Source organism: Chamaea fasciata, unplaced genomic scaffold (genome assembly GCF_029207755.1).
Source record: "Chamaea fasciata isolate MVZ Bird 193981 ecotype frontalis unplaced genomic scaffold, bChaFas1.0.hap1 SCAF_10, whole genome shotgun sequence".
Lineage (NCBI taxonomy): Eukaryota > Metazoa > Chordata > Aves > Passeriformes > Sylviidae > Chamaea > Chamaea fasciata.
In genome coordinates this window covers 27,288,091-27,315,011 of record NW_027094095.1, presented here as the reverse complement: position 1 = coordinate 27,315,011, position 26,921 = coordinate 27,288,091, and the positions used below count along the sequence as shown (strand labels likewise).

The 26,921-nt window shown below is 43.1% G+C and overlaps 3 protein-coding genes across 5 annotated transcripts in view; 2 read left to right on the top strand and 1 right to left on the bottom strand.

Annotated features, from left to right (window-relative positions):
* Positions 1–487: 487 nt before the first annotated feature.
* On the top strand, positions 488–5,766 carry CZIB (CXXC motif containing zinc binding protein). Of its 3 annotated transcripts, none has more exons than XM_066192843.1 (8): positions 488–624; positions 748–821; positions 915–971; positions 1,692–1,773; positions 2,240–2,271; positions 2,694–2,771; positions 4,599–4,664; positions 5,448–5,766. In XM_066192843.1, exons 1-8 carry the CDS (start codon positions 615–617, stop codon positions 5,523–5,525), a joined length of 477 nt encoding a protein of 158 aa, XP_066048940.1. In that variant the 5' UTR covers positions 488–614; the 3' UTR covers positions 5,526–5,766. The 3 variants fall into 3 exon arrangements, with proteins under 3 accessions (XP_066048940.1, XP_066048939.1, XP_066048941.1); XM_066192842.1 differs by having other exon boundaries at positions 494–620; positions 748–831; XM_066192844.1 differs by having other exon boundaries at positions 614–620.
* Positions 5,767–7,060: 1,294 nt separating this feature from the next.
* CPT2 (carnitine palmitoyltransferase 2) lies at positions 7,061–12,977 on the bottom strand. Its single transcript, XM_066192841.1, has 5 exons — positions 12,842–12,977; positions 11,983–12,063; positions 11,769–11,875; positions 8,904–10,208; positions 7,061–8,040 (listed from the first exon to the last, which is right to left on the bottom strand). The coding sequence occupies exons 1-5, from the start codon at positions 12,961–12,963 to the stop codon at positions 7,709–7,711; spliced, it is 1,947 nt and encodes a 648-aa protein (XP_066048938.1). The 5' UTR covers positions 12,964–12,977; the 3' UTR covers positions 7,061–7,708.
* A 1,621-nt stretch (positions 12,978–14,598) lies between these two features.
* The window catches only part of SLC1A7 (solute carrier family 1 member 7), a 47,541-nt gene continuing 35,218 nt past the window's right edge, over positions 14,599–26,921 (top strand). Inside the window, exons 1-2 of the mRNA XM_066191937.1 lie at positions 14,599–14,739; positions 15,809–15,888. Coding sequence (XP_066048034.1) covers positions 14,599–14,739; positions 15,809–15,888 — 221 coding nt within the window. The remainder of the gene's footprint in view (positions 14,740–15,808; positions 15,889–26,921) is intronic.

The window sequence follows — 26,921 nt, the reverse complement described above, 5'->3', positions numbered from 1 at the left end:
TGTGTTCTCTAAGAAGACTCTGCGATAATATATATATATATATATATATCTCTATATATATATCTATATCTAAAGCGATTAATTGAGGTGTAATACCGGGAACAGCAGTGCTCCCCGCTCTCCCGCCCATCCCCACAGGCCCCTCCCGCCATCCCGCGCGGCAGGGCGCTGGCGCCCGCCATCTTGGCTGAGGGCAGAGGGGAATCCGCGCCGGCTCAGCCGGGCAGGGAGCGCGGGGCCGCCATCTTGGCTGAGGGCAGAGGGGAATCCGCGCCGGCTCAGCCGGGCAGGGAGCGCGGGCCCGCCATCTTGGCTGAGGGCAGAGGGGAATCCGCGCCGGCTCAGCCGGGCAGGGAGCGCGGGGCCGCCATCTTGGCTGAGGGCAGAGGGGAATCCGCGCCGGCTCAGCCGGGCAGGGAGCGCGGGGCCGCCATCTTGGCTGAGGGCAGAGGGGAATCCGCGCCGGCTCAGCCGGGCAGGGAGCGCGGGGCCGCCATCTTGGCTGAGGGCAGAGGGGAATCCGCGCCGGCTCAGCCGGGCAGGGAGCGCGGGGCCGCCATCTTGGCTGAGGGCACGGCTGCGGGGAGCAGCGAATTCCACGGGATCCGCGGGCCATGGGGGTAGGTGAGAGCTTTGGCCGGAGCCCCGCGGGCCGGGGGGTAGGGGGGAGCTTTGGCCGGAGCCCCGCGGGGGTGAGGGGGAGCCGGGCCGGCCGGGGCTGACGCCGCTCCGCCGCTTGCCTTGCAGAGGATCGGGCTGCAGCTCCGCGCCACGCTGGAGAACATCACCCGGCTGCGGGCCGAGGGCCAGGACTTCCGATGGTACCTCAAGGTGCGGGGCCGCGGGGCCGGGAGGGGAGCGCCGCATGTCCCTGAGTACTGACAGCCTTCAACCTTCCGATTTGTGTTCTCCAGCTGAAATGTGGGAACTGCGGTGAAGTCTCCGAAAAGTGGCAGTACCTGCGGCTGATGGTGCGTGTGCCCCTCGTAACCTACCTCTGAGCGAAAATGAGAACACAAACCTGCCGCTTACAACGTATCCGCATCAAGGGTGTGACAACTTACCCTCTAGATGAGATCACTTTTCAGCAGCTATATGCATTTAGAAAACTGTCATGTTCCATATTATTTGGAGACTGTTAATTGACATATACCATTTGAATGATGACCATTGGTAACAAAGTACCACATCTGTTTTTAAAAACACCTTTCTGTAAAAATTTAATTTAGAAAGACATTTTGAATGGTATCAAAATAAGGTTGTGTCTGTAGCATATTTCTCTGATGCTGACGGAATCCTTTTGGAGGAGGTTAGGTAAATCAAGATTATGTAAGCATGCTAAATCAGCATCTGGAAACTGAAAAAGCAGGATAAAATTTGTTAGGGGTACTTATCCTTAGCAATAATCATCCCTTTTTGTTGCATACAGCTGAATGGTAAGAATGTATTTTGAGGAATCAGTAGAGCATGCCTATACGGATAAGACATAAATATAATTCTATATTGAAAGTCTAGAACAGAATTATTCTTTGATAATTGCAGCTTGTTGAATTATTAATCTCTGTAGTTTAAAAAAAAGCTTCCTTGTTGCAGTATTTTTAAAAAGATCATTGTGAAACCAGCCATACCTTTGCAGAGGTTTGCAGTGGCTCAGCTGAGGTGGTTGAAAATGTCTCTCTTGTGGATTTTAGGACAGTGCTCCCCTGAAAGGCGGCCGAGGAAGCGCCACGATGGTGCAGAGGTGCAAGCTGTGCTCCCGGGAGAACTCCATCGGTACGTGCTGGACACTGACCAGGCATCATCCCTTTTACAGCTCAGCTTTCAGTCCCCATTTCTGCTTGGCACTGTTTGTAAAGAGCTTTCACCAGGGATTTCTTCCCTTCTACACTGGTGCTTGAGTTCCCAACAGGCATACTCTGGAGATCACGTTCAGGGAGAGAGCAAGGCCTGGTGAGTCCAGGCTTCTGCATGAACAAATACTCATGTATTGTTATTTTACAAAAGCATGCAAATCTTTTTGGCATTGGTATGGAAAAATGGTGCAGTGTAAACTTCTCAGGAGAAGGGAGAAAAACTGAATTCTACCTTTTGAAGACCAGCTGCAGGAAATGCTTGCTGACTTTGTTTCTTTTGCTTTGCATAAGGAAGTTGCTGTGAAGGAAGATCCTGGTGCTTGGTTTGTGCTGAATAAAACTGAAGACATAGTGCCACTCACTTGTATACTTTTGTTTTGTTTTAGATATTTTAAGTCAGACAATCAAGCCTTACAATGTAAGTTTGTTTCCTCTTCTATGTAACAAGTGAAAGATAAACAAGCATTAAGAGTAAATTGAGGTTTTGCTTTATTATCCTTGTTCAAGAACACAAAAAGCTGGTCTTGTCCCTGGACAGAAATCGTCTTGTAGACTCCTGCACAGTCTCAAGTGTGGAATAATCTGATACATTTCAAATGCCAACATAGAATTGTATCACCCAAATTAGAGGTGATTATATAATGCCCCTCTAGGTTTCCTTTTGAAGGCTTCCTCATGACAGATTAAGAAATTCTAGTTAGTGACCACCTATGAAATGAGCCCTAGGATTTTGCCGTCACGTGGGGCAACAGTGCTGCCTTTAAAGCAATCCATTCCTAGCCTAATGCTTGTCACTGTCTCTATTAGATGGAAACTAATGCTTTTCTGACTCAATTACAGGCTGAAGACAGCGAGAAATTCAAAACAATTGTGGAGTTTGAATGCCGAGGTCTGGAACCAGTTGACTTTCAACCACAGGTGAGTTTGTCTTTGTGATTCGTTTCTGTTTTTAAAAGCACTTCTTCGGGAGTGATAAAATACACACTACTGAAATGGCTCTGGAACATCTTAGACCTTCCCAGATTCCCATCCTTCCACAGTTCCTTGTTTTACTTCATTTGTCTCAAGAAAAAAAACAAACTAAAACTTGCAAACTACTAACACAAACAACTGGTATTCTCTGTGCCAGTAAAATTTAAAACTAAGCACACCTTGGAGTCCTACTCAAACTGCCTCACAGGTGACTCACTGTTCATCTGCATTCATCTGAGAGGTCTTCACTGCTCAGGTTATTGCAAAAGAGTCTTTCCCAAAGGGAAAGTGCAGCATTAGACAGAGCACCACTTGCTCCTTGGTGCGTTACAGAACTCCCCATGCTCAGGTTCTGAACACATTTCAGTGTGTGTCCTCTGAAAAACAGATTTTCTTTGGGGTTGACATTACCAGAGCCACAGGAAATGAACACCGGCATTTTTCCATTTGCAGCTTGAGCAGACAAAGCCTGAAGATCACTGGCAGTTACAGGCTGGTGCAGAGTACACCTCAAGGTTCAGAGTTAAAGGATTCTTCAGGGACAGTCTGCAGTGACTCATCTCTTGTGCATGGTCATGCTCTATGCCACTTAACTCCCTGCTATATTTAACCCATTATTCCAGTCGGATTAGGTGTAAATAGACTGACAAATATAAACCTGTCTTATCCTTCTCTCAGACTGGGATGCTGTGCTAAGAAACAGCCCAAAAATCCTACAACGAATTTGATATAAATAGAATCTCCACTGCAGTGTGCTGAGGGAGCTCTTTAAGTGAAGTCCATCTTTTTGATGAAGGGTTGTTCCTTTATTCCAGGATGGTTATTAGTTTATTCCTGCTTGAAAGCTTTGCAGACTTAGGAACTTGCAGGTCAAGAAAAATCTTTGGGAAGACTACAAAATGTAGATGTTTTTAGCTCTGCATCCTAGCTGTCAATAAGGACTTCACAGCTTTATCAAAAGTTTTAATTTAATATTTTGAGTTTGGTGCTCTTGACTGGAGAGTACTTGAATCCCTGAGGAGGTATTCCAGTGAATTTTTGGATGCCTAAATTGGTAAATGAGAGTTTTCTGCTGCTCAAATGACTTCTGCAGTTCTGAACAATTTTGCTGTTCCTATAGAAGATAAACCAGAGCACCTTCCTAGAGCTGTCCTTTCTCCACTCTTTAAAAACAGCAACAGTGATGGCAGTGAAGAGCTGTCCCCTGTGAAATGCTTGTTTGGGATCCTAATCTCTTCACTCAGCCAGCTGATCCTCCTTACACATAAAGCTTGCTTGTCACTTGTGTACCTAAATCCAGTAGAAGCTGCTCCTTCTCTGGAGTGTCTTGGATTCTGACAACATTCAAGCTAGAACTATTAACTTTCTTGCACATTTTCTGTTACTTTCCTTGCAGCATATTATGAAGCTATTATGCCAGTGTGGACTCTAAATGTAAAGCTTTCAGTAGTAATTGGATGCTGCTACATAAACTTAGAAACTAAGGTTTAACATTATTTAGAACAGTTGGAAATCTTTTTTTTGCTGGGAAATATAGAGGAGTGGTGTTCCCTCATTTTACTCTGGTTGCTTGGATTGAATTTCCCCAAGGCACAAGCAGGGTTCCAACCTTGTACTGACCCTCTCTAGGAAAGAACTTGCCCATTCTTTCTACCTAATTTAAAAGAAATACATTTTTGTGCTGAGCTACTTTCTTTAAATGTTTCAGTGATCACATTTATTATTTTGTCAGTACAATGAAATTTTAAAAACTTTCTGCAAATGTGTTTGCAGGCAGGGTTTGCTGCTGAAGGTGCAGAATCTGGCACGCCTTTCAATGACATAAACTTGTTAGAAAAGGTATGTTTTCTTAGTTTCACTTGCAAAACTACTTCTCTAGCTTGCTTTCCCCACATCACTAGTCCAGAATACACATCCTAGACTGGTTTTGCTCTTCCTGTAGCCACAGGGAGGCCACAGCTGCAGAGAGAAACTGAATCAAGTAAGAACAACCAGCACGACTAACAGTGTCATTTTAGAAGTATGGATTTGTTAACTTAGCAGCTGACAAAGATTTAAGTCACTCAGGAATTCCAGAGAGCAAGAGCCTGGAATACTAAATGGCTGGGGTTATTAAAGTGGTGAGTTGACTTTTCTAGGAAGATCCCTGCCCACTGTCCTGTGCACAGAGAGGTTAAAAAGTAATATAGACACTGTCCTTCAAAGCTCAGGATAATGACACCAGCATTGCAAATCTTCCTTGGCTGTGAGCAGGAATCTCAAGGTCAAATCTGTTCCCTGGTATCCTACTTGGCAGGGATCTGCTTGTCTGCTTACCCACCTGACCAGGGTATTGTAAATGATAGATAATCCTTTCACCTGCCGTGGCTGCTGTTTGTCTGGCATGGGGACAGCCTGGGGACTACGTAACAAAATAAACCCCAGCAATACTTGTATGTACAAACACTGAGACTGATGCTCATTTAATTTCAGATCAGTGCTCTTGATACTCTCACCTGTTAAAATTTTATCTTCTACACATACCTAAGACCCAAACTTTAAGTAATGCTTAGTTCCAGTTTGAATTCCAGGCTGTGTGGATTCTGTCCTCTGTGACTAACACTGAAATCTTATTTCCTACAGGATTGGAATGACTACGACGAAAAAACAAAGGAATCTGTTGGAATCTATGAAGTTACCCATAAATTTGTAAAATGCTGAAGTTCATACCCCTAACAAACTGACATGGTTACTGATGGAGGAGCTGTAAACATCAGATATACAGCTTCCTTGGAGTTACTTTTTTACATGGCTGCACTTCAGAAATGGAAACCTAAGTTCACAGAACCATTAAGGTTGGAAAAGATCTCCAAGATCGAGTTCAACCTTTGACCGACATCACTGAGTTGTACTTTGTGTCCCCAGCATGCCCTAATAAAATATTTCCCATGGAGCACTTGGAGATGGCCTCAGTACAAACTGAAAATAGTACATATTGACTGAGCCGTGCCATGTCCTGAATGCTGTGGGGTTTTGGAAGTATATGGTTGTGGTGAACTGTAGCTTAGCTAATGGATTGAGTAACTACTTACACAACTTACAGCCTTAAAGGTGTTATTAGTTGGTCACCACGAAGTAACCACATTTGACCCTCTAACATAAGCAAAAAAAGTCTTCCCACTCACCACTCCTATCATGAGGAAATGGCTACAAGCATTAGTAAAGGCACTGTGTTAAGTGTTCAAGGGAACAGCTACACCTTTAAACAGCTTTCTGCCACTTCAGGTGAAGACTGAGGTGAGTTTCCTGAGAACGCTTAAAAAGCTTGACTGCTGCTGACATTTACACAGTTAAAATCCTCTGAAAAGCAAGTTAGCTTTCCAAGTATGTCATTAGGTAGACCTCATTTTTAGCTGAAGACAGACTTTGTACTGCTTGGCAAGTGCACTCACAATCTTGCCAGCTGTTCTCATGTTTCAAAACAAAACAACCCCACCAAACAAACCCAAAGAGAAGAAAAAAGCCCAGCCAACCTTTAGTGAATCTTATTCAGACTTTTGGTCTGATTATTGTTCCTCATATGTTATTTTCTGCATCTTCCCAAATTACCACCTTCCTTTCTTTGTTTAAATGGGAAGAAAAAAAAAAAAAAAAACACAAAAAAAACCAAAACAACAAAAAACACCATGCCAAGTTTTAAAGTCAGTTTTAAAATAACGCTTTTCAGCTGAAAACTAGAATAGCACATTACAGGAGCAAAGCCTTCAGGCTTATGAAGAGCATGCCTCTCCCCTGCTAGCACTTTTATTTCATCCTTCCAGGACAGGGTACTGCTTATCCTTACTGTGCTAAATTAAAAAGACCCTGGGAGAACCTGGAAGCTGAGATACCCAAAGGGAGAGCAAAGGAAGTAGTTTCTGAGTCTCTGAACATGATCTGTCACATCCCACCAATGTGCTCAGACTTTCCCGTTCTGCTGTGTTTGGTTGTCCGGGCTGGTGGGACATGAGCTGCATCAGTTTTACACAGATCACAGAAGCCGACACCACTGTGCAGTCCAGCTCCACAGAAAGACTTGGCCTCCCAGAAGAAAAAGAGTGGGAATCAAGAGGGTAAAAGGCAGGAATTCAAGGGCTGCATATCAGGCAGAGTACGGAATGCTTGCAGCAGCTTTCTTTCCAACCTTTTTAAGAAACTTGAGGTGTTGATAAAGGGTCCACCCATGCTGTATTATTTAGATATGGCAATAAAATAACTTTTTGGTTATTAATAGACAGCTTTATTAAAATACAGTCTTTTCCAGTCAGTTTAACGACCCAGTTGGTTGCTGCAGGTTACTTAAAGCCTCCCACTTCATTTTTTGTGTCTGTAAAAGCTGTTATGGGTGAAAGGCTTCAAGCAGTTGAGGCACAATCAGTTCTGATATAAATTCAAGTTTAAAGAGAGAAGTGTGACACCTAAGTAAGCAAGCTTACTGCAAGAGTGCAACTGAACAAATCTTCCATGTTTAAAATGATTGCATATATTTTTTTTAAAACCAAACAGTTCAAGAGTGGTATCACAGTACTGTAGTCTGTCCAAACACTCATGGAACAGGTGTTCCAAGTTTATTGACTCAATAAAAATGCTTATTTTAGATTATGTGTTTTAAAAACACATGGATCTATTGGTTAATTTGATACAGTTAATGTCTGTATTTCCTGAAATGCATTCAGAGTCTGTAATTGATTTCTTTAAAATAAATAGAAATTTCCTAGTGAATCAAGCAGTATTCAAATTCAATGATGATACATGAACCCAGTTAAGCTGGGCAGTCTCAGCCATGCTGAACACTGACTAGTATGTCAATCAGACATAATCTGCATCTTGTTCTGCAACTGTAAAGTGTCCCAGTGTCTTCATGTCTAACTACTAATTTTCTTGCCCTTTAAAACACTAAAGATATCTTCTAGTGACTTGTATATACACTCAAGGAATTCTTTACCATTCCTAGCTGGGTAAGCAGAAACATTGCAACCTATCCAGTCATCCTGTACCTGATAGCCGAGCCCAAAGCCATCAGGCACCACGGGGCCAAACCCTCCTAACTGCACAGCTGGGCTCACCAAGGTGCTGGTGGAGATGATGTTGTGGTTCAGGCGGGCGTAGGCCTGGTCCTGATAGAAGTCGGGCAGGGCCAGCCCCTTGGACAGCGCCAGGCAGCGCAGGCTGAAGAGGTGCCGGTCAAAGCCCTGGCCTAGGGAGAGAAGGAACAGCTGTGAGAGAAGTGCCTGACTTGTGTGGGAAGTAAACTCACCTCAGCCACAAAGGAGGAGGTCTGTAGAACTGGAGTTTATATTTCAACTGGTAAGAAATATGTTTCAGACTTTTCACATCCATATCTTAGGAAAACAGGGCCTGCTTGTTTTACTGCAAGCCCCAACAGGGTCAGGAGAGTACAAAAGTGCTCTGTTAACAATTTTAATAACACCTCACATGCTTTGATTAACTATTTATCTGAACATAGACAAGTGATTCAATGCAGAAAAAGCCTTTCCTAAAATTTATGAATCTAAAGAGGAAGAGCATCTTGCACCAACAAAAGGAGGCAAATTTTAGACTCTATGGGATAATACTCAACAGTCAGTTTTACTGCTGTCAATTTTAATGCTTCTGGGAAGGACAGTTCAAAAGAAAGCATTTAGAAAAATGCCAGGAGTAGCATGGCCAAAAAATTAGTTTGATTTGGAAGTTATTAAAGCCTTTATCCCCTGCAGAGATAAGACAGAACCTGCTCAGACATAAGCCAAAGTCCTTGTTCAACACGCGCTAAGTATTTATGAAATCTTCAATAGTCCAATTGCTCAAAGGACAAAAACTGAAGTATAAAAAATCCCCAACACATAAAAGGTGCTGTGGGAAGCACAGAGGCACTTCTCTCCATCAAGAAATGAATGAGAATGAGGATATGAACTTCAAACTGCAGCCCTCTGCTACTGGTTTTGTCAAGTTTACATTAGACCTCAATCACCATTAAATTACTTAGTTATAAAGTATTCACAGCAACCTTAATAGACATTTTAGTGCAAAAGGAGGAGTGTTTGATGTATTCCTACTTACCCATAGCAGCCTCTTTGGTCAAACGGCCGTGGTACTTGGAGCACTCCACTATCAAATTCTGCAGCTCTTCTGTGCTGTGTTTGGAGAGCTCCTTGACAAAGGCTTCAGAGCATTTCTTGGTGTGGACAGAGGCAGGCCGGATGGTTTCTGTACGGCCGTGCTTGAAAGCTGCAGTGCTGCAGGACTCGTAGGTGGCCACGGTCTGGTCGTACTGGCGAAGGAAAGCCATCTGGAAGGCCAGCTGGGCCACAGCATCTGGGCTCACCTTCTTCTGCTTTAGAAGTTCCTTGCCCCCCTCTTGGAACTGAATCATGTTAAGAGACAGTGATTCTACAGTGGCATCAAACTTTTGTTTGGCTTTGGTAATCCCTGCTTTTAAGGCATCGTTCAGTTTAAAGTCAAGTTTCTGCACTGCTCTGGAAGAGTCAACTGAAGCAGGCTGGGACTGGGGGCTGATGGCTGGTGTCTCAGTGCTATCTTTAAAAACCTCATTCTGGAACCTGAGCACAGCCACACCATCCCCCCAGGAATGTTCAAAATTAATTCCTGCAGTGCCATCCTTGGTTATGATAAGATTAAAGGATTTGTCATACCAGCGGTTTGCAGCATCTCCATGCAACATGGTGTGGGACAAGCGCACAAAGTCTTTAACGGGAAAATCATCTAAACTTAAACAAAACATGGCAGAGTCTACTTTTTGAAGAGCTTCTTCATTGCCATTCTCCAGTAGATTCTTCCTCAGCAAAGCCCATGTATCTCTGTTTTCACTGGTGAGGTAGCCAAGAGGGAAGGCCGGGGCCGGACTGTTGTCACTAAGGATGTATTTCAAGTGTGCTTGTATTTCTGAAGGTTTCAGCATGTTTCCATCTCTATCAAGAATGTCAAACACATAAAAATTTCCATTTCTCAACACTAATAAATGTTTTGCCTTTTCATCTGTATAAAGCTCATCTTTGTTGAGCTTAGGAAGCCGCGTAGAATTGAAAAGCCTGAAGTACTGGGACATATCTAGGGGGTAAGCATTGACCATGTAGGCACCAAACCAAGAAATTGAAGAAGGCACAAATCGGATAATTTTTTTAAAGATCTCAGTGTCACTTTTTTCTGGATTGAGGTGAAAAACCTCTGGTTCAAGGTAACCAGCCCTGAAGGTCTTCATAAAACGTATGGCAGAAACAGTCATGTTCGTAGCTCGTATGAGCTGATCGTTGTATTCTGACTTCGGATCAGGATTAAAAGACATAAATGCATTAAAATTCAAAACAACAGGCTCACGTGCTTTTAGGTACATGTCAAACCAGGGACCTGAAAATTGAGAGTTGAGAAAGAGGTCAGAACATAAAAGCAGCTGCCTGAGTCAGACCAGAGAGTCATATAGATCATGAATAAACACACACTAAAGTGCCTTTAAACAAGACAAACATGAGCAATAATTCACCCAAGGTTTCTCCAAACCCCCATTATGAAGAAGGATACTGTCAGCTAATCATAAAAATACTGAGTTTGGAATAATCTATGTCAAGGGTGTCCATGTCATTAGCAACAAGGGCCAACTCCCTGTTTTCTTTATGGCTCAATGATAAACCTTAACTCCCAGGACATACAGAGCAGCTCCCCAGCTCTGTATTTTGGTGCACGCCTCATACTTGGAGAGGTTCATGCCTTTACCTCCTCCTAGACTGATAATTTCTGCAACTCTCTGTCAACGAGCGCATCTTGCTGAGGTTGAACCTTCTACCTGGACTGTAAGAAGGGCAACAGGTAGTTCCAGGGCTAAGTTATGACTTGAATTACAGGTTCTCACAGGTAAGTAAGTAAGTAATACTCATTTACAGTATTAAAACCACATCTGTCATCAACACGTAGGCTTTTAACTCCAGACTTGAAAGTCCAGGGTGGAGACAACTCTACACACCTTCAGAAACCAATTTCAGGCAGAAAAGGTGTTTTATGAAGCATAAAGAAGAAAAATAACTGAACAAAAAGCAATACAGACACCTCACCATTCACAGACAAAAAGCAGCATGCTGGTTAGCACTGATGCCACCACTTAAAACCCAAGACACTGTTCAAAGTGAATGGAGAGTAAAATACAACACACCAAACAGAAGCTTTTGTGAAATAATCTGATATTCTTTACAGACTGAGTGGCAGCTGACACCTTAACAGGCAGTCTGAACAGACAGCAAGGATAGAAGTGAATTCACTGGGCAATATGGAAACTTCTACTTCCATGGTATTTGACTATTTCCATCTCTGCTGCTATCTAATACTTTCATGGGCAGACACTTGTACATGGATGCAATAATAAAGCAGAATAATCAAAAGTCTATGTGCACATGCTCTCCCTCTCCTGATTTGTTTCTATTTATTCTCATTTTCCTATTTCTGTCACTCCTTTTCTTTGGCTCTTTAAAATAACATAGCTTTGCAGTTTTAAGGGCTTTTAAGTCCTGAGTACAGACCACTTCTGCTTCCCAAACTTAGTTACACTCTGTGACCCCTCCCTCAAAGTGCAGTTTTCTCGCTAAATAACATGGAATTATTTGGAAATTATTGCTTCAGTTTGCTTAAGGGAAGTGCTAGACAAGCTCCTCTTTAACCTAAACCCTGTAAGCTCATGAAAAACCACCATGGTTTCAGTATCCATCTACGAACTGCAGTCAAATAGATGAAGTTAGAGGAGCATTCTTCTTTCTACCAGCCTCTGAATTTGCTCAAATAGAGCCACAAAGAGTGTTCACAGCAGGTTATTGCAAGTTTCTGGGCTACTTAAAGCTTCAGCCTATTCTATTTATGGCATCATGAGCAGCTATGAAGTATGATGATCTACAGACCTGTCCTACACCCAGCAGGCCAACATACCTGTGATGTAACTTGTATGCTTGTTCTGATTGTCCTGAGCAACCAGTTGCTCATGCAGCTCTCTTCCGATCCCCTTTTCAAAGGCATGAGCAAGTTCTTCAGTTTTCCTACAACAATCGAGAAAAGAGTCAAAATTTTATCACAAGTCCCATTTTTTATGTTAACACTTGGCTTTGACGCAGAAAACGACACTGCAATGTGTGTTTGTCCATACCTGAACTGGTCATCATTTAAAAGCGGTTTCTGGGCATTCAGGTATCTTGTAATTGTATCTTCTAGCTTGGGAACTGGCAATCTGAAGGAAGTGGAACACAGAGATGGGCACTTGATGAGCAAGGGTATGAATGAAGCCTGTGTTTCTTACACAGTCATTTCTTTGCCTCCTTTCTTCCATTTCCTTCCTTAAGCTATTATATATACTATACATACAGATATATGCACACACTATACTGTATATACTATTATATTATTTATAAATTTGGGTAATACTTCTGTACATTATCCAAATGCCTCATAAGTTTCTTCTGGAATACGAGAAGCGAGGAACTAGATGGACATCAGTCAGCACACCATCATGTACTTGGGAAATGAGGCAGAAAACCAAATTGACTGACTTTTTACAAAGGTACTGAGGTGATGGGAGCTAATCCCTTACAGGAAATACAGGAACCGCTGCTAGGAGAGGCAGCTCTGCAGAAGGAATAGTTCGGCTGCCAGCCCTGCTCGGGTCTCCCCCTCACAGCTGGGTGCTGGACATCTCTTCCTCATAAATTTCCTATTCGGTATCTTTGTCAGCTTCCTCCGAGCCTGAGTTTTGTTTCCCACAGCACAGTCCCGTTACACACACGGAGTTACTCTGGGCGCCAAGGGGATGTTTCAGCAGCAGGTTTGTAACCGGTTACACTCTCGCACACTTGTTAAGCCGAACCCGCTCCTCTGCAGACAGCGGGAAGCGCGCACGGAGCGAGCCGCCCGGGGCGGACGTTCCCTCTGCCCTCTCCTCACAGCGGAAACCGCGGGCCGCCGCCGCCGCCCCCGGCCCGCGCCCCCCCGGAGCGGCGGCCCCGCCGTACCTGGGCAGGCTCTTCTGGTAGTGCATGGTGGGCACGATGCTGCGGTGCAGGAACTCGGCGGCGCCCGCGCCGCTGTATCCGCGCCGCCCCGGGGCCGCCCTCAGCAGCTGCCGCGCCGCCATGATGCGCCTCAGGCCAGCGCCAGGCCCCGCCCTCCGCTCCTGGGGCCCCGCCCACCGCTCCCGGGGCCCCGCCCACCGCTCCCGGGGCCCCGCCCTCCGCTCCCGGGGCCCCGCCCTCCGCTCCCGGAGCCCCGCCCTCCGCTCCCGGGGCCCCGCCCTCCGCTCCCGGGGCCCCGCCCTCCGCTCCCGGGGCCCCGCCCTCCGCTCCCGGGGCCCCGCCCTCCGCCGCTCCCCCCGGAGCCCCGGGAACGAACGGGAATAACGAAACGTTTTCCTGTTGTTCCATTCCAAAAGTCAATTGGACACGTGCTGCTAAAGTAGCAAAGTTACCAGGGTGTCGGAGCCGTTCAGCATCAGTCCTCTTACATGCACAATAATAAAACGTTCCGATTCATTAATAAAATTTTCTGCAATCCCCTTGTTTATTCTGCAATCCTCTTGTTTTTGTTTTATGTTCGACATACAGACTCCACGTATTTTTTCTTTCATTCCTCCTGCTCTTTTTGTTTGTTTTGTTTTGTTTTGGGTTTTTTTGGTTGATTTGGTGTATATATCCATATGTCCTCCCGACTACACAGGATTGAGATCCTGCCCCCAGAAAAGAGCAGTTTAATCTCCCCTGAGGTTTTTTTTCATCCATACATGAACATGTAACAACAAATACTTTATCAGGGTATAAAATGTAATATTGTAAACACACAACCTTGTTGTACTGTTGGGAATATTTTCCATAAAAACATTGAATAATCTTAGACTATACCAGAAACTACAGAAATGCTTTCATAAGAAAGCACGGCACTCGAATGGTTATGGTGTTGTGTTTTTATCAGACACTCACTAGCATAAAAACCAGCATTGGGATTGAATGCGGACACAGCAAAGGAAAGGAAAGCAATCCCTGTGGCTTAGTCTGATAATCCTCTGAAAGTAAATTGGCCCTACTCTAATCAACATAGTGGTTGGAAGAAAAGTGAAATCATTTCACTTCCAAGATAATAAATGCCCAGTGACAGAAGGCGTCCTTGCATGTTCCAGTCTGTGGCTATTTCCTGCTTGATGCGTGCCTCTCATGCTGCTCATTCATCCTTTTTTTGGCAATGAAAACAAAAAACCCAAGCCTGCTTTAATTAATGAAGTCCAGTTTCACCTAGCTTGCCCTGCTGTGATAGTCCTGTTCAAAACGTTACCTGCTCTGCCCTTTGGGAAAACTGCTCTGTTCCCTGTTTGAACGCTGGCTTGCAGGGCATCCTCTCTGGGTTTGGGTGTCCAGACCCCAAACTGGGGAGGCTGAGGAAGGCATCGCCTTTCCCCCAGGAGCGTCACTTTGTTTTGAACTAGTCTTGTTTTAGAAATACTACTGCATTCTGTTCTAATTTTCCAGAGCCCCCTAATCTTCTTCCAGGCTCTTAATGATGTAGTTGATAATAGGATTGTTGGTATTAATTTGGAACAATAATGCCAGCTGCTTGCTTGGTGGCTATTGGCAGAGGGGTGACCTTGCAGGTCAGCTAAGCAGAACTGGAAGTGCTTTGATCTGATCTATACAGAGCCAGATCTGTGCACCCGAACAAGAGGAGCGAGTGAATTCTCTCCCCATGGGATGCTGATTCTTCTCCAAAGAGCAGGGAGGACAGCATGGCAGTGGCCCTGGATGCAATCCTGGCTCGGATCAAAGATGTTTGTAAAAGGAATGGTTTGCTCATCCTCTCGGTGTTGTCCGTCACCATCGGCTGCCTCCTGGGATTCTTCCTGAGGACGAGGAGACTCTCCCAGCAGGTAAGAGCAGCTCACAGCGTGTCCCTGCAGAGGAAATGCCAGACTTACATAACAAAAGACACATGTACCTTGGGGAACTTCAGGGTGGCCTTCTGAAGGTAAAAGTCACGTGTATGTGTTTGTTAAAATTGTTTCATTTCCTCTGTTGGTCAATCTATGCTGTTCTTTGGGTCTTTTCACACATTCTCAAACAATAGGTTAGCAAAAGGTTCTGGTCTCAGACACCTGGTAAGCGTAGCAGGGGCACAGTAGAATGTTGCAGTTATGAATAATAATAGTGGATATTTAAGCTAGATGAAATGTAGCATTTAATACAGGCCTGCAGAAACTGGTAGTGCAATGTATTGCATTTTATACTATTTTGGAACACATACAGCTAAAGAAAGCACTGGGAATACCTTTCAGCATCAGATGCACAGGAGTGCAGATGTTTATATTACACTAATGGTGTTTCATATTAATAATTTTGAGATTTCCCATCATTTGAAGAACATGTTACTGAAGTCTCTTGGGGAATTCTCCCCCAGCATACTTCAACAAAGCCCTTTGCTGGCGCTCATTTCTGCTGTATCAGTCAGACTAGACAGCAACATACACTAATAAATGCATTGTTTGAGCACAAAATAGAAATCTCCGTTAAAAAATTCGGCATTTAGTGAATGCAACTAAATTAAACCAATTCTGTCTTCTGCTACTGCGAACCACTGTCTGTCTGAACATCATTTGTGTCCAAGCCATAGCTTCAAACACACCTAGGAAAACAGACAAAATGCAGAATGGAGAGATTATTCAGGACAGCTGGTTAACAGTAGTCTCCAAGAGATGGCACATTTCATTTTTGCCTTCCTTTGTAAAGCAGCAAACAATGCAGTGTGTTTATTGAATAAGAGCACATTATGTAATCTAATTAATTTTAAAATTACCTTTTAAAGCCTGCTATCTTTGCCACCTTATTTTGCACCAAAGATGCAGATTTTAGCAATGTCATCTGACCTACAGCTCTAGCAGCACTTGTGAAGACAGTTATTCTTTAGCTCAAAACAATAAGCATGTCTCCGTGTATTTCCAGGAAATTAGTTACTTCCAGTTTCCTGGTGAGTTACTGATGAGGATGCTGAAAATGCTGATTCTCCCTCTGGTCGTCTCAAGGTAAGTGAAGACAACGATTATTCCAATAACTTTTGAAGTTTCCTAAATGAGATTTGTCATCACAATGGTTTACTTGTGACTGAATTAGGTGACAGTGCCAGAGGCATCACCACTGCTGTACATTCATATTTATAGTGGAGCCATAAACGTGTTTTAATTGATAGGATCATTTCTGCCATACATCATTTCTACCTCATATAGGTATCATTTGCTTTAAAATTAATGTGTTGGGGGTTTTAAAATTTGTTTTCTTTTTCCTTTGTAATGGGAGGACTTTTTCCTTTAAGCTACTTAGAAGTTAAATATATGGAATAAATAATCCACCTTATCAAAAAGCCTGCCTTAAATCTAAACAATTGAAATAATACACTAAACAAATACAATGAAAAAGCACAGTAATTCATAGTGTCCTGCAGTATTTTGAGGTGTGCTGTAGTATGATATATACTGAAAATACTGAAAAAACTGTGTCTCCAGTGAACTAATAATATATAGCTGGCTTTGGCTGGAAGTGAAAGTGATTTCTTCATTCATTAAAGGTAGAACCTTTAGTGGTGGCACTTTATTAGTAGCAGAATTAATTATCTCAATGCTGATACAGACTGGTGAATGGCAGCTGCCTTTGCAGTGGGAGGGTGTAACTTAGGGCAGGCTTTTCTCTAAGTTTGACTGCCTTCCCACTGACTGCAGTCACAAAAACATACCAGCTGGATGGCCAAAAACTCTCTCATGTGCCCAAGGCTGAGGTGTAATTAAAGAGATGGAAAGTAACAAAGCTAACTTTACTAGAGTTGAGAAAAAATTACTGCAATATTTGGTTCCTGTTCTGGAACCTAATTTATACACCAAGACCTCCTCTTCCACTCTGAGAAAAAAACAAGTTTCTAGTCTTCAGATCAGTGACAGTTGCTGAAAATGAACATGATTAACAGCACTAATTTTATTTTTAAATCATTTACCCTCACATCTGCCTTGTCATGGTTTTTCATAGAACAAAGCTGAGTCATGGTGCTTTGTGCATGAAACTGGTTTTATAACCATAGACTCCTGTTCCTGGTCCATGCATCTAGAGGACAAGACAAAATATGTAAGGCAATTTTTTTTTGAGAGGTGAAAGAGTTTTCCAAAGAAAACAAGAGCCCTAGATGAGGAAGTGACATAGTAAGGAGGACAGAAAAGAGTTGGAGCAGATTTACATATCTTTCCCTAAAATGTGTAGTTCTTTAGATCCTCTTGTGTATTTAGAGATGTTGGAAGAGCAGCAGCACAGTAGGAAAGAGCTGCTCTGGCACAGCCTGTGATGGCTCTGAGTTGCCTGGAGGTGTGACAGCTCTGAGCTCACTGTCACAGTGGCTGCACTGTGTCCTCTGAGGTGGAAAGAGAAGAAACCCTACAAACCTTCAAAGAGGTTCAATTCTGCTTGCAAGACAGTGTGAGTCCATCTCCCTGTATAGCAAACTAGCAGTGCCTGCTATTGCAAACTGAAATGGCAGGGCTTGCAAGAAAAAAAAACACCCCAGATATAAAGACATTCTTGTACAGTTTGGGCTTTTTTGCTGGTTGTCTTTTGGGGTTTTTTTAACAAGCACAGTGTTTTCCACACATGTATTTCATAAAATCAGTAAACCAGTACTCTCTATTTTTACCAATCTTCATGCACATTTAAACTACATTTCTTTGTGATTTGGATTATCCTCAGCCTGTCCTGTCAGAGCAATGGCATTTAAATTATCTTTTAAATTACTCTCTATGATTATTGTTTACAAATGCCACAGGAGCACAGCACCATAAAAAAAAAAACCACTAAATATTGCTCTCCTAGTTGAAATTAATGCAAGTTTTTCTTTGAGCACACAAGTAAAGAAATTACTTGTAAAGAAAAGGAGAGGTGAGAAAGGAAAATTAAAAGAGGGACTTAGTGCAAACTACCGTTTCCAAAACCAGAGCTTAGTTTGAAGGATTGAAGCAGAAGTTAAAAGTCACAACAGCATGGGTCAGAAGATTGACAACAGACTATAAAATCTTGGACGTAGAGACTGCTAGCAGAAATCCAGCCTTAAACAGAAATGGCTGAAAATTTGTACTGCCCCTCTTGACCCAATTGTTAGAGAGTTAAAACAGAACTTTTCAGATTATATTCATTAGGAATGAGGAAATTATGACACAGTCGGGTCTCTCTGAATGGTGTTTATTTTAAAAGTTCCTTGGATGCAGAGGAAATCTGTCAAACAACAGGAGACCATTCCTTCAATGTAGAGTTTCTTGATTTCCTGAGCTTTGATTCTGCTTCTGGAACTGCTCTATCCCAGAGCTCCTGTACCTATTTCTGATGTCTCCTGTCATCTGTGGGCTTACTTGTTTCTTTTCCCACAGACAGAAAAATCTTGGGAAAGCGGCCACCAGCCACTAGCCTGTCAGTCTGAGCCCAGCATGAGCTTTTGTTTTAGTTGAGGCATGGACATTCATTAGGGGTGGGAGTTGATATTAGTTCAGTTATCTGGTTACATAAACAAGCTTCATAGCATCAGAACAACTCTGAAATAAGTATATATTTATTGCACCCACCCCCTGCCTGAAGTTTAGCCCTGCTCATACCTGTCAGTATCCCCTGTGTGTGGAGTTTGCTTTTCTCAGCCATGAGAACAGGTACCCACACAAGATGAAATTCTGTTGGTAAGATAAAGAAAATGACAAATAGTTGACAGTTTGTGTCTGCCCAAGGGATTCTCAGTACTGGAACCTTACAAGAACAAATTTTAGAGCCTTTGGTGTACGCTGCTTACTTTATGTGTAAACACAGGGTACTGCTGATAGACCTGGGAATGGAAATGAGAAGCTTAAGAGAGCTTGGAGAGAATAGGTGCCAAATCTGAATTCGTAGTTACACATTTAGAAACTGTCCAAGCTCTTACTGCAGCTGTACTGGGACAGGTTCTCAACAAGACTGAAAGATCAGCTGCAGAAGCTCTGAAGTTCCCTGATTCTCTTTGGGACAGAGCCTTCGATCCTCATTTGACAGGGAGGATGCAAATTGTGTCTTTTCCTCCTTATATACAAAATGTTTCAGTCTTTAACACACCTCAGGTTTTCCAGCCGGCACGCTCACAGCTGCCCGTGCATCCTGCCCTGAGAGTTCTGTTTATCAAACCCTCCAGGCAGCTCCCGCTGCTCAGGTTTGTCAAACGCCCTTTCCTTGCCCCTCCGGCATTGCCGGCGCGGCCGGAGGCTGGGGCTGTGATCCCCGGCAATGCACCCTGCGGCCACCGGGCGGCTCTGCTGGGACACCGGGAAACCAACCGCGCCCGCTCCCCGCGCCCGATCCTCCCGCATCCCGGGGACTGCCGGCGCCACTGCCCGGGTTCTTCATCCCGGGGACTGCCGGCGCCACTGCCCGGGTTCCCGCATCCCGGGGACTGCCGGTGCCACTGCCCGGGTTCTTCATCCCGGGGACTGCCGGCGCCACTGCCCGGGTTCCCGCATCCCGGGGACTGCCGGCGCCACTGCCCGGGTTCCCGCATCCCGGGGACTGCCGGCGCCACTGCCCGGGTTCTTCATCCCGGGGACTGCCGGCGCCACTGCCCGGGTTCCCGCATCCCCGGGACTGCCGGCGCCACTGCCCGGGTTCTTCATCCCGGGGGCTGCCGGTGCCACTGCCCGGGTTCTTCATCCCGGGGACTGCCGGCGCCACTGCCCGGGTTCCCGCATCCCGGGGACTGCCGGTGCCACTCCCTATCCAGAAAATAATAAACCTTCCACTTTTATTTCACTTTGGTTGATTACAAACTTCCACAGGCACACACACTTACGGGATTCCTTCACCTGTTCCCAGAACAAGTTGATTGGCAGACATCCCTGTGCATCACGTTTGCTAATGACAATATAAACCCTCTGACCTGCTCCTGTCTGTGCCAGCTCCAGCACAGGCCAGCCGTGCTGGCAGGCACCGTGCCACAATTCGCACACCGTCACCTTCCTTCAGAGCATTTTTGTCCCTGTGCCCATTCCCTGCCCCATCATCTTCAGCTCATGTTATCGGCTTTGTACTGATCAGTTCCCAGTGGGCCAGAAACTTGATTTTCAGTAAGCATGACTGCTTTGGCTTAAGCTTTTTGTGGAGGCCGGTACTGAAACCTGATCTGTCATAACTTCAAAGTTTTGAAGAATAGTATTGTACTGAAATAATTCTGAATAATTTACCACTGTCGAGGCATTTCTCATGCTGCTGTTTGGCATGGATTCCTTCCAGTAGGCAGAGAACTCCCACTGGCATTTTCTACAGAACAGAAATGCAACTCTCCCTTTCTGTTCAGAAGGCAGAGGTGCCGGTGAGCCCGCAGGAGAGGAGGAGGAGGAGGAGGAGGAGATCTGGCTCCCAGCACGGCGTTGCTGCCGGCACCCAGAGCCACCTCATGCACCTGAGACAAGTTGCAAAATGTGCGTGCTGCAGACCCGTGAGGAAGGCTGGAGAAGAGGCAGGGCTTGCAGGCCTTGGTTCTTTTTCAAGTTCATTCTAGAAGACTACATATTATTTCTCTCCTGTATATGTAAAGTTTCACAGGCCTTTCAGGAACTCTGAATGAGCATGTTATTAGTGAGGACTCTCACAAACAGTGTTTGACTGCACAAGCCTCGGCTGTTCAGAACAGCGGGCTAAAGCCAGGGTTACACAGGTTTGCACCAGCCGAAAATACGGAGTTTCTTTGTCCTGTATGTCTGCCTATACCTGTAATAGAAAGTTGCATCCTTTATTCCAGCACCCTCCTTGTTTATATGATTAAACTTTTAGCTAGAAAGAGATACAGGGCCAAGTTTTCTAAGACTGTGTTAAGCAGTAAACAGTGAGAGTGCTTGTGAGAAAGAATTGTCAGGGCAGACTCAAACTGTTTAGCTGGTTATCCCAGTGAATATTCCCTTTAGAAAAAGCAGTTTAGTTTTTTAAGCTTAGGAACGTGATTACATTTTGTATTTATTTACCACCAACTATTTTCTAGATGTTTAAGAAACACTGAGTAGCAGATATTTGGTCCCTTTCCATGAGCAGATCCTGTTAAAGAAATATTATTCCCATTCTAGTCAAAATAAAGGAACTGATTTGACCTGTATTTTTTAAATTATAGAGCTTGTTCTTCTGTGTATGTTGTGCCTGGTACAAACAAGTGTATGCTAATAAAATTTTATGTTTATTTGAAGGCCCATTTGGGGGCAGTAATAAATATTAGTTACTATGGTGGTTTTGTTGATGAATTAAATACAACATTCTAAATATAGTACTGTCTTTCTTTAAAGGGATTCCTGTCCATAATGCCATCAGTTCTGGTAATCCTTCATCCTTCTGCTCACATTCCCGAGTTGGTGATTCTTACTCATGCTCTTAAAGCCAGTATTTAATTAGAAACTTCTCTTTTTGGTACCCTTTCCCCCATATTTTTTCCCCAGCTCTCTGATTGGGGAACACGCTGGCATTTGAACATCTCACCAATGACAAATATTGCTCATTAGGTTTTAATGGAATTCTGTCATTGCTTGGCTGTACAGGCCATACCAAATTGACCATTGGCCTGGGTAGGTTGTGTGGGGCACTGTTTGTTTGCTCTCAGCTGCAGATGAAATTGGCAATAAACCACACACTGGAGATTGTTTGTCTGTTTTGCTACTTAAGATCACCATTTGTTAGGGATGAAATTTTGACCCAAACTCACCAAGACTTGTACTGCAATTGACAATCTAAACCTTTTACCATGATTATAAACCATTGTCTGATAATATCAGTAAAATATCCATTCAGAAGGAAAACAGATGTCTAAAAGGCTATGATTTTTTTTCTATTTATGGTTATATTTAAATAAAGAGGACAGCCAAAATTAATTCACTCAATAATGCTGGTTTTACATGAATGAGAATTTTTTGCTTCTAATACAGCCCTTGGTACTAAGAGGTATTTTCCATGTTGTCTTGACACATAATTTACCTGAAGACCAAATGGGAAAGGGTGGAACACAGAAGGTTCTGGTCAGTTTGGGCTTGGTCTTTTCTGCTATGCATGCATTAAACTATTCCTCTAAATAGCAGCTGCTCTGTTCTTGTCCTTGTGCCATTGCCAGACTGGGGTGTATTTAAAAGACAAGCAGAGGTGGCAGTTGGGGACATGGTTTCATGGGGCTTGGCAGTGCAGGGGGAAGGAACAGTTGGGATTAAAGATCTTAGAGGTCTTTTTCAACCAAAACAATTCTATGGTTCTATAATGGAGTGCAATCAAATTTATGTACTGTATTATCCAGTGAGCTGCTGAGAAGCCGCTGCAAAGTGCTGCCTCTGGGTCTCTGAAGAGCCTGCTCAGAAAAATGTTCCATAAAGTACCTAGGCAGAAGTATTTTCCATAGAATGAAATTGCTTTTGGGACACAGGGCTTTTTTTTCTTAACATTATTGAGCTCTGGAATTTTCTCTCTATTTCACCTGTGGTAGAAAAACATTGGCACCAAGGAACAGGCCTTCCCCAACAGGGGAGGGTAAACCTTCTGCAGGGTTGGGGTGGGGAAATCTGTGGGGGACCTGAATGATAACATAAAGTGTGTAGAGAGTCCCATTTCTGCACTACCTGTCACGTGTATCACTGCAATATAAATAATAATAATAAAAGTACATTTCACTCCAGTGAGAACAAACTGTTAGCCCTTTCCTAGGATATATCATCTCAAGTCTTTCTTGTGGAGAAAGTCAGTGTAGAGAAGTGAGTTTTAAGGAAATGACTAGAGGGAATTAATATATTTACTTGTAGAGTGAAAAGCAAAAATACCTGGATGAAACTCAAAGAGAAGAATTACCCAAGCGAAAGAAGAACCAGTCAGAAAGCAATCTCACTTGACATCATTTATACTCTTTTCAATTCTCCATATTGCTATCATATTGCAGAACTGGTGTTGGGTTACCCCGAAAGTCATCATTTGAGATGGCTTCAGCTGATAGAGGAAAATTTTTATCCCTCCTCCATGCCTGAGACATCTTCAGAAGTCTCTCCACATTATCATCTGGAACACTTTCAATGCTATTAGCTGTGTTTAGTTATATTAAGTCTAATGGTCAGATCCAATACTGTTTTCTAGTGTTTTCCTTTGTTTGTGCAACCCAGAGGTCCAGACTGTTTCAGTTAAAAATAACATGTTGCAATTACACATCATAATGACAAAATTGGACCAACTCAGTAGAAATTATTTAGGGAGTGTCTGTAGGGGTCTAGTGATGTGCAAGAAGAATCTGTGGTCATAGAGTGAATGGGTGTGGAAACCACTGAAGTGATTACAAATGGGGTCTGAACTGTTTGCAACCTGAAAGAATTTTTCTGTAGTCCTTTGAGAACTCTAAAATATTTACTGTCTCACAAAGGAGTGGGAATGACATGTGGAGCTTGAGGGGCTGGCTGGAGTCCCTCTGTTTTCTTAGACAAAGAACAGTTGCATAAATCTGACATTTGTTTATAAACCAAATTAGTGTTTCAAATCCTTTTGCTTTTTGCTTAATCTAAAAATGCTTGAAAGAACTGACAGAAGAAAAAAAAAATCAAGTACTAGTAAGACTCTTGGCTCCTTCCACCATGTGAAGCTGCACATCCATATTTAATAGATAATATAGGTTTGTTTGCATTCTGACCTTTGAATTTAGGAAACACCTTTTTATCAGAATGGCTGAAGTGAACAAGCCAGCCTGAATTCTGCATGAACTACACTGCAATCTCCTTTGTCAGGCAGGGACCAAAGGTTGCTGTTCATCCCTTCCAGAACTCACAGATGGATCACAGTAACCTCACATATGCAGGTGGCAGAACAGCCATTGGCCAGCAGCCTTCGCTGTGTGCTGTACAAAGTCCTTCTTTGTTTACGTTAGTCCATAAAAGCAGATTTCCTATTGCACAAGAAGAAAATAAAATGCATCACGTGAATTCCTGGCAGGATTTTTGCTGTGTAAGTCAATTTGTCATTAAGAGTTACAAGTGTTAGATGATAAAGGAGATACCAACATTCTGGGTAAAAAATAAAAATCTTACTATTTTCTAAAGCAATTTGAGAAACAAAATCTCAAAATGATGCATGTTATGATGCATTAGAAATGTAGATTGGTTTGTTTCCTAGCAGCCTAGATAACGACTGCAAACAGTGTAATGATCTTCTGACATGTTTTTGTTGCTTCTGTTGCTTGAAGATCAAGAGCCAGATTTTCCATCATGCCTGACACCTTCGGGCTTCCACTATGTTTAGTAAAATAGCTACATACTGGGGCTTTGAAAAGTGAATTCACATTTCAAGTGCTGTTTACAGCTGATAATCCTACCATACACAAACTGTTGCAGCAGTCCTGTTTTTAGTACAGCTACCACTTTCTGCATTTGGGGGTTTTTTTGAGCTTGGACACGATTTCATTTATTTCAAGATATCTAGACTTTTAAAAAGCTGCTCAGTATCACTGGATTTGCACAGGAGATGAACCTTAGTAGCCCCTCGGACCTCCAGGAGGATTGTAGACTTGTCAACTCCTTTGAAAATCAGGATGTAATACTATGAAATTTTTAATAATACAAGACATTGGGGGTCATTCCACTGGCCACAGTGACTGAGATAGTCCCTTAGTTGTGTTCAGATCAGCAGAAGGCTGCAGCACGCCAGCAGTCTGCAAAACTACTGTAACGCATCTCTGTGAGGAAGGGCAGACCATGGGGCAGGGTGAGGCAGACAGGGCTGGGCTGTGATCTTCCCACCACCACCACTGCCCTTTCTCTATTGCAGCCATGGCAGGGTCAGGCTCTGTAGGTGTTTTTCATTTTAGAAGAAAGCAAAAGGATATCCTGAAAAGAAAAAGTCATTCTGATTCCTCTTTCTCACTGCTGAAATAATTTTAACTACACTAGAGGCTAAGAGCAAATCAAGCATTAAGCTATAAGAGAGCCAGAGAAAGTTTCTTATCTATTTGTTTCATTACTGTAAGGTTTTATTTTGTCTGTTGCAAACATTGAAAATGGTGCCTCCATGGAAATGAAGCCGCCTCTTCTGAAAGCACAGATAGCTGGGCACAGATAAGGAAAATTGTGATGGTTCACTGCAATACAGAGACCACCTCAGGCAGATGTTTTATTCACTGTGAGTGGTTTGTCTTTATTTAAAAGTGCCCTAATTTCTCCATTTCTGAGCCTATAAAATGGAGATACTGCCTTCCTGCATTAGAGGAGGTTCCACTGGTGAAGTATTTTGAGATGATTAAATGGCTTGTGCTACGGAAATGCACATTATTACCATGTTGAGACTTGAAGGCACTGACCTTGACAAAAAGGTGAGCCACAGCCTGCCTGCCTGATCAAGCAGCATTAGTGAGGCCAGCACTTCCCTTTCATGATGCTCTGTTGCAATATAATCATCTCTAATGTAGCTGTTGGAGGCACTTCCCAGCCTCACTGGCAGAACTTGCTCAGGAAGGTCTTTTCCATGGCATGCAATTACAAAATGAGAATGGGAGGGAGGGAACGGAATGAATGAAAACAAACATCATTCTAGGAACAACTGTTGGTGGTTAATACTTGACCATTACTTCTTGACAGGATTAATGTCTTTCTAATCACACTAATCCCTTCTGATAACTTTATCCATAATCCATCTATTTCAAAGCAACATCCAGATGGCTTCTGGTGGAGAGGAAGACAAAATAAACATGCAGAATGGGCTCTTAGCAGCAGCTTCTTGTGTTTTCTCTTTCTGGGGATATAGGATTTGATCTTGAGATAGGACAAAAAATGTGCTTTCATCAGACAGCAAGAGAAAAACCTGGAGAATTGCAGAGAAGATAGAAAGTTCTATTTTTATTTGTAAATAAAATACCTGATGCTTATCTGTGACAGCCAGAACAAGCCTAGAGGTTCTCAAAAGGGTTTAGCTACTTGTTTGCATGGGACTAATTAGATTTCCAAGATATTGGAAAGAATTCCCTTCTTCTTTGCGTCAGAAGTTCCATTTTAGTTTTGGGGGTTTTACACCGATTTCCCTCAAAGCAGACATAAAATTTAGTACTTGATTCTTTGCTTTGTATAATTACAAATACTTTAAACAATGCAGAAACTGACTTTACCTTTTTAATTAGCCACATATAATTCCTAGAATTGAAGATGTCTTCCCCTTCCCTTTAGGCTTGACAGTTTTTTTCTATACAAGCTAAGAAATGGTCTCTGAACATTAAATTACAATTTTGTGGATTTTTTTTTTCCCAGACTGATTAAAGGAGTGACATGTACAGTAATTATTTAGAAAAGCTGCAGATTGTTTTTTATTGTCTTCATCCTGTTTTGTCCATTTGGGAATCATTAAAACACACTATGGAGGCTACACATGAAGCATATGCATGGAAGCTACTTAACTACACAGCATCTCAAATGATTTCAATCTATGAATCAAATACCTGCCCTGTTCTTTTGAGACCAACCAGATTCTGCGGTTTGACAAGAATTAAAGGTCCACGGTTTTCCATTCCAGTGTGTTTCATGAGAATCTAGCAGTGGAAGCCATGAGAATAGCTTTGTTCTGGTTTAGGAGAATCTTGGGAAACTCTTCAGGAAGTTTTATATAGCCAAGAGTTCCTGATGAAAATTAGACTTAGAGGGAGGACGTGAGCATGATACAGTGATCTTAGTTTAAACTAAGCTGGAAGCTTATTCCTCCTGGCTCCCCTGTTCCTTAGGACGCAAGAAGAGTACTTTTTCTTGTCATCCTTTGGCTACATTGTGTGAATGTTAGAACTCTAGAGACCAACAGCAAGAAACTCCTGTGATGTGATGTGACTCTGCATTACTTGTTTTCTACAATAACTGTGATAACCACAATGTCTCTTAATCTTTGTGACTTTTGTCCTGTTCCTTCTAATATCAAAGTCAAACAAAAAATAATGAATGAGTGATTCCTGTCCCATCCTAGTTGCAGGCATTTCTTTCTGAAATGAGTCTGAGCTATTGCCTAAAATGACATGACCACTGTTACTGCCCAGCCTTTGGAGAACTGGTTG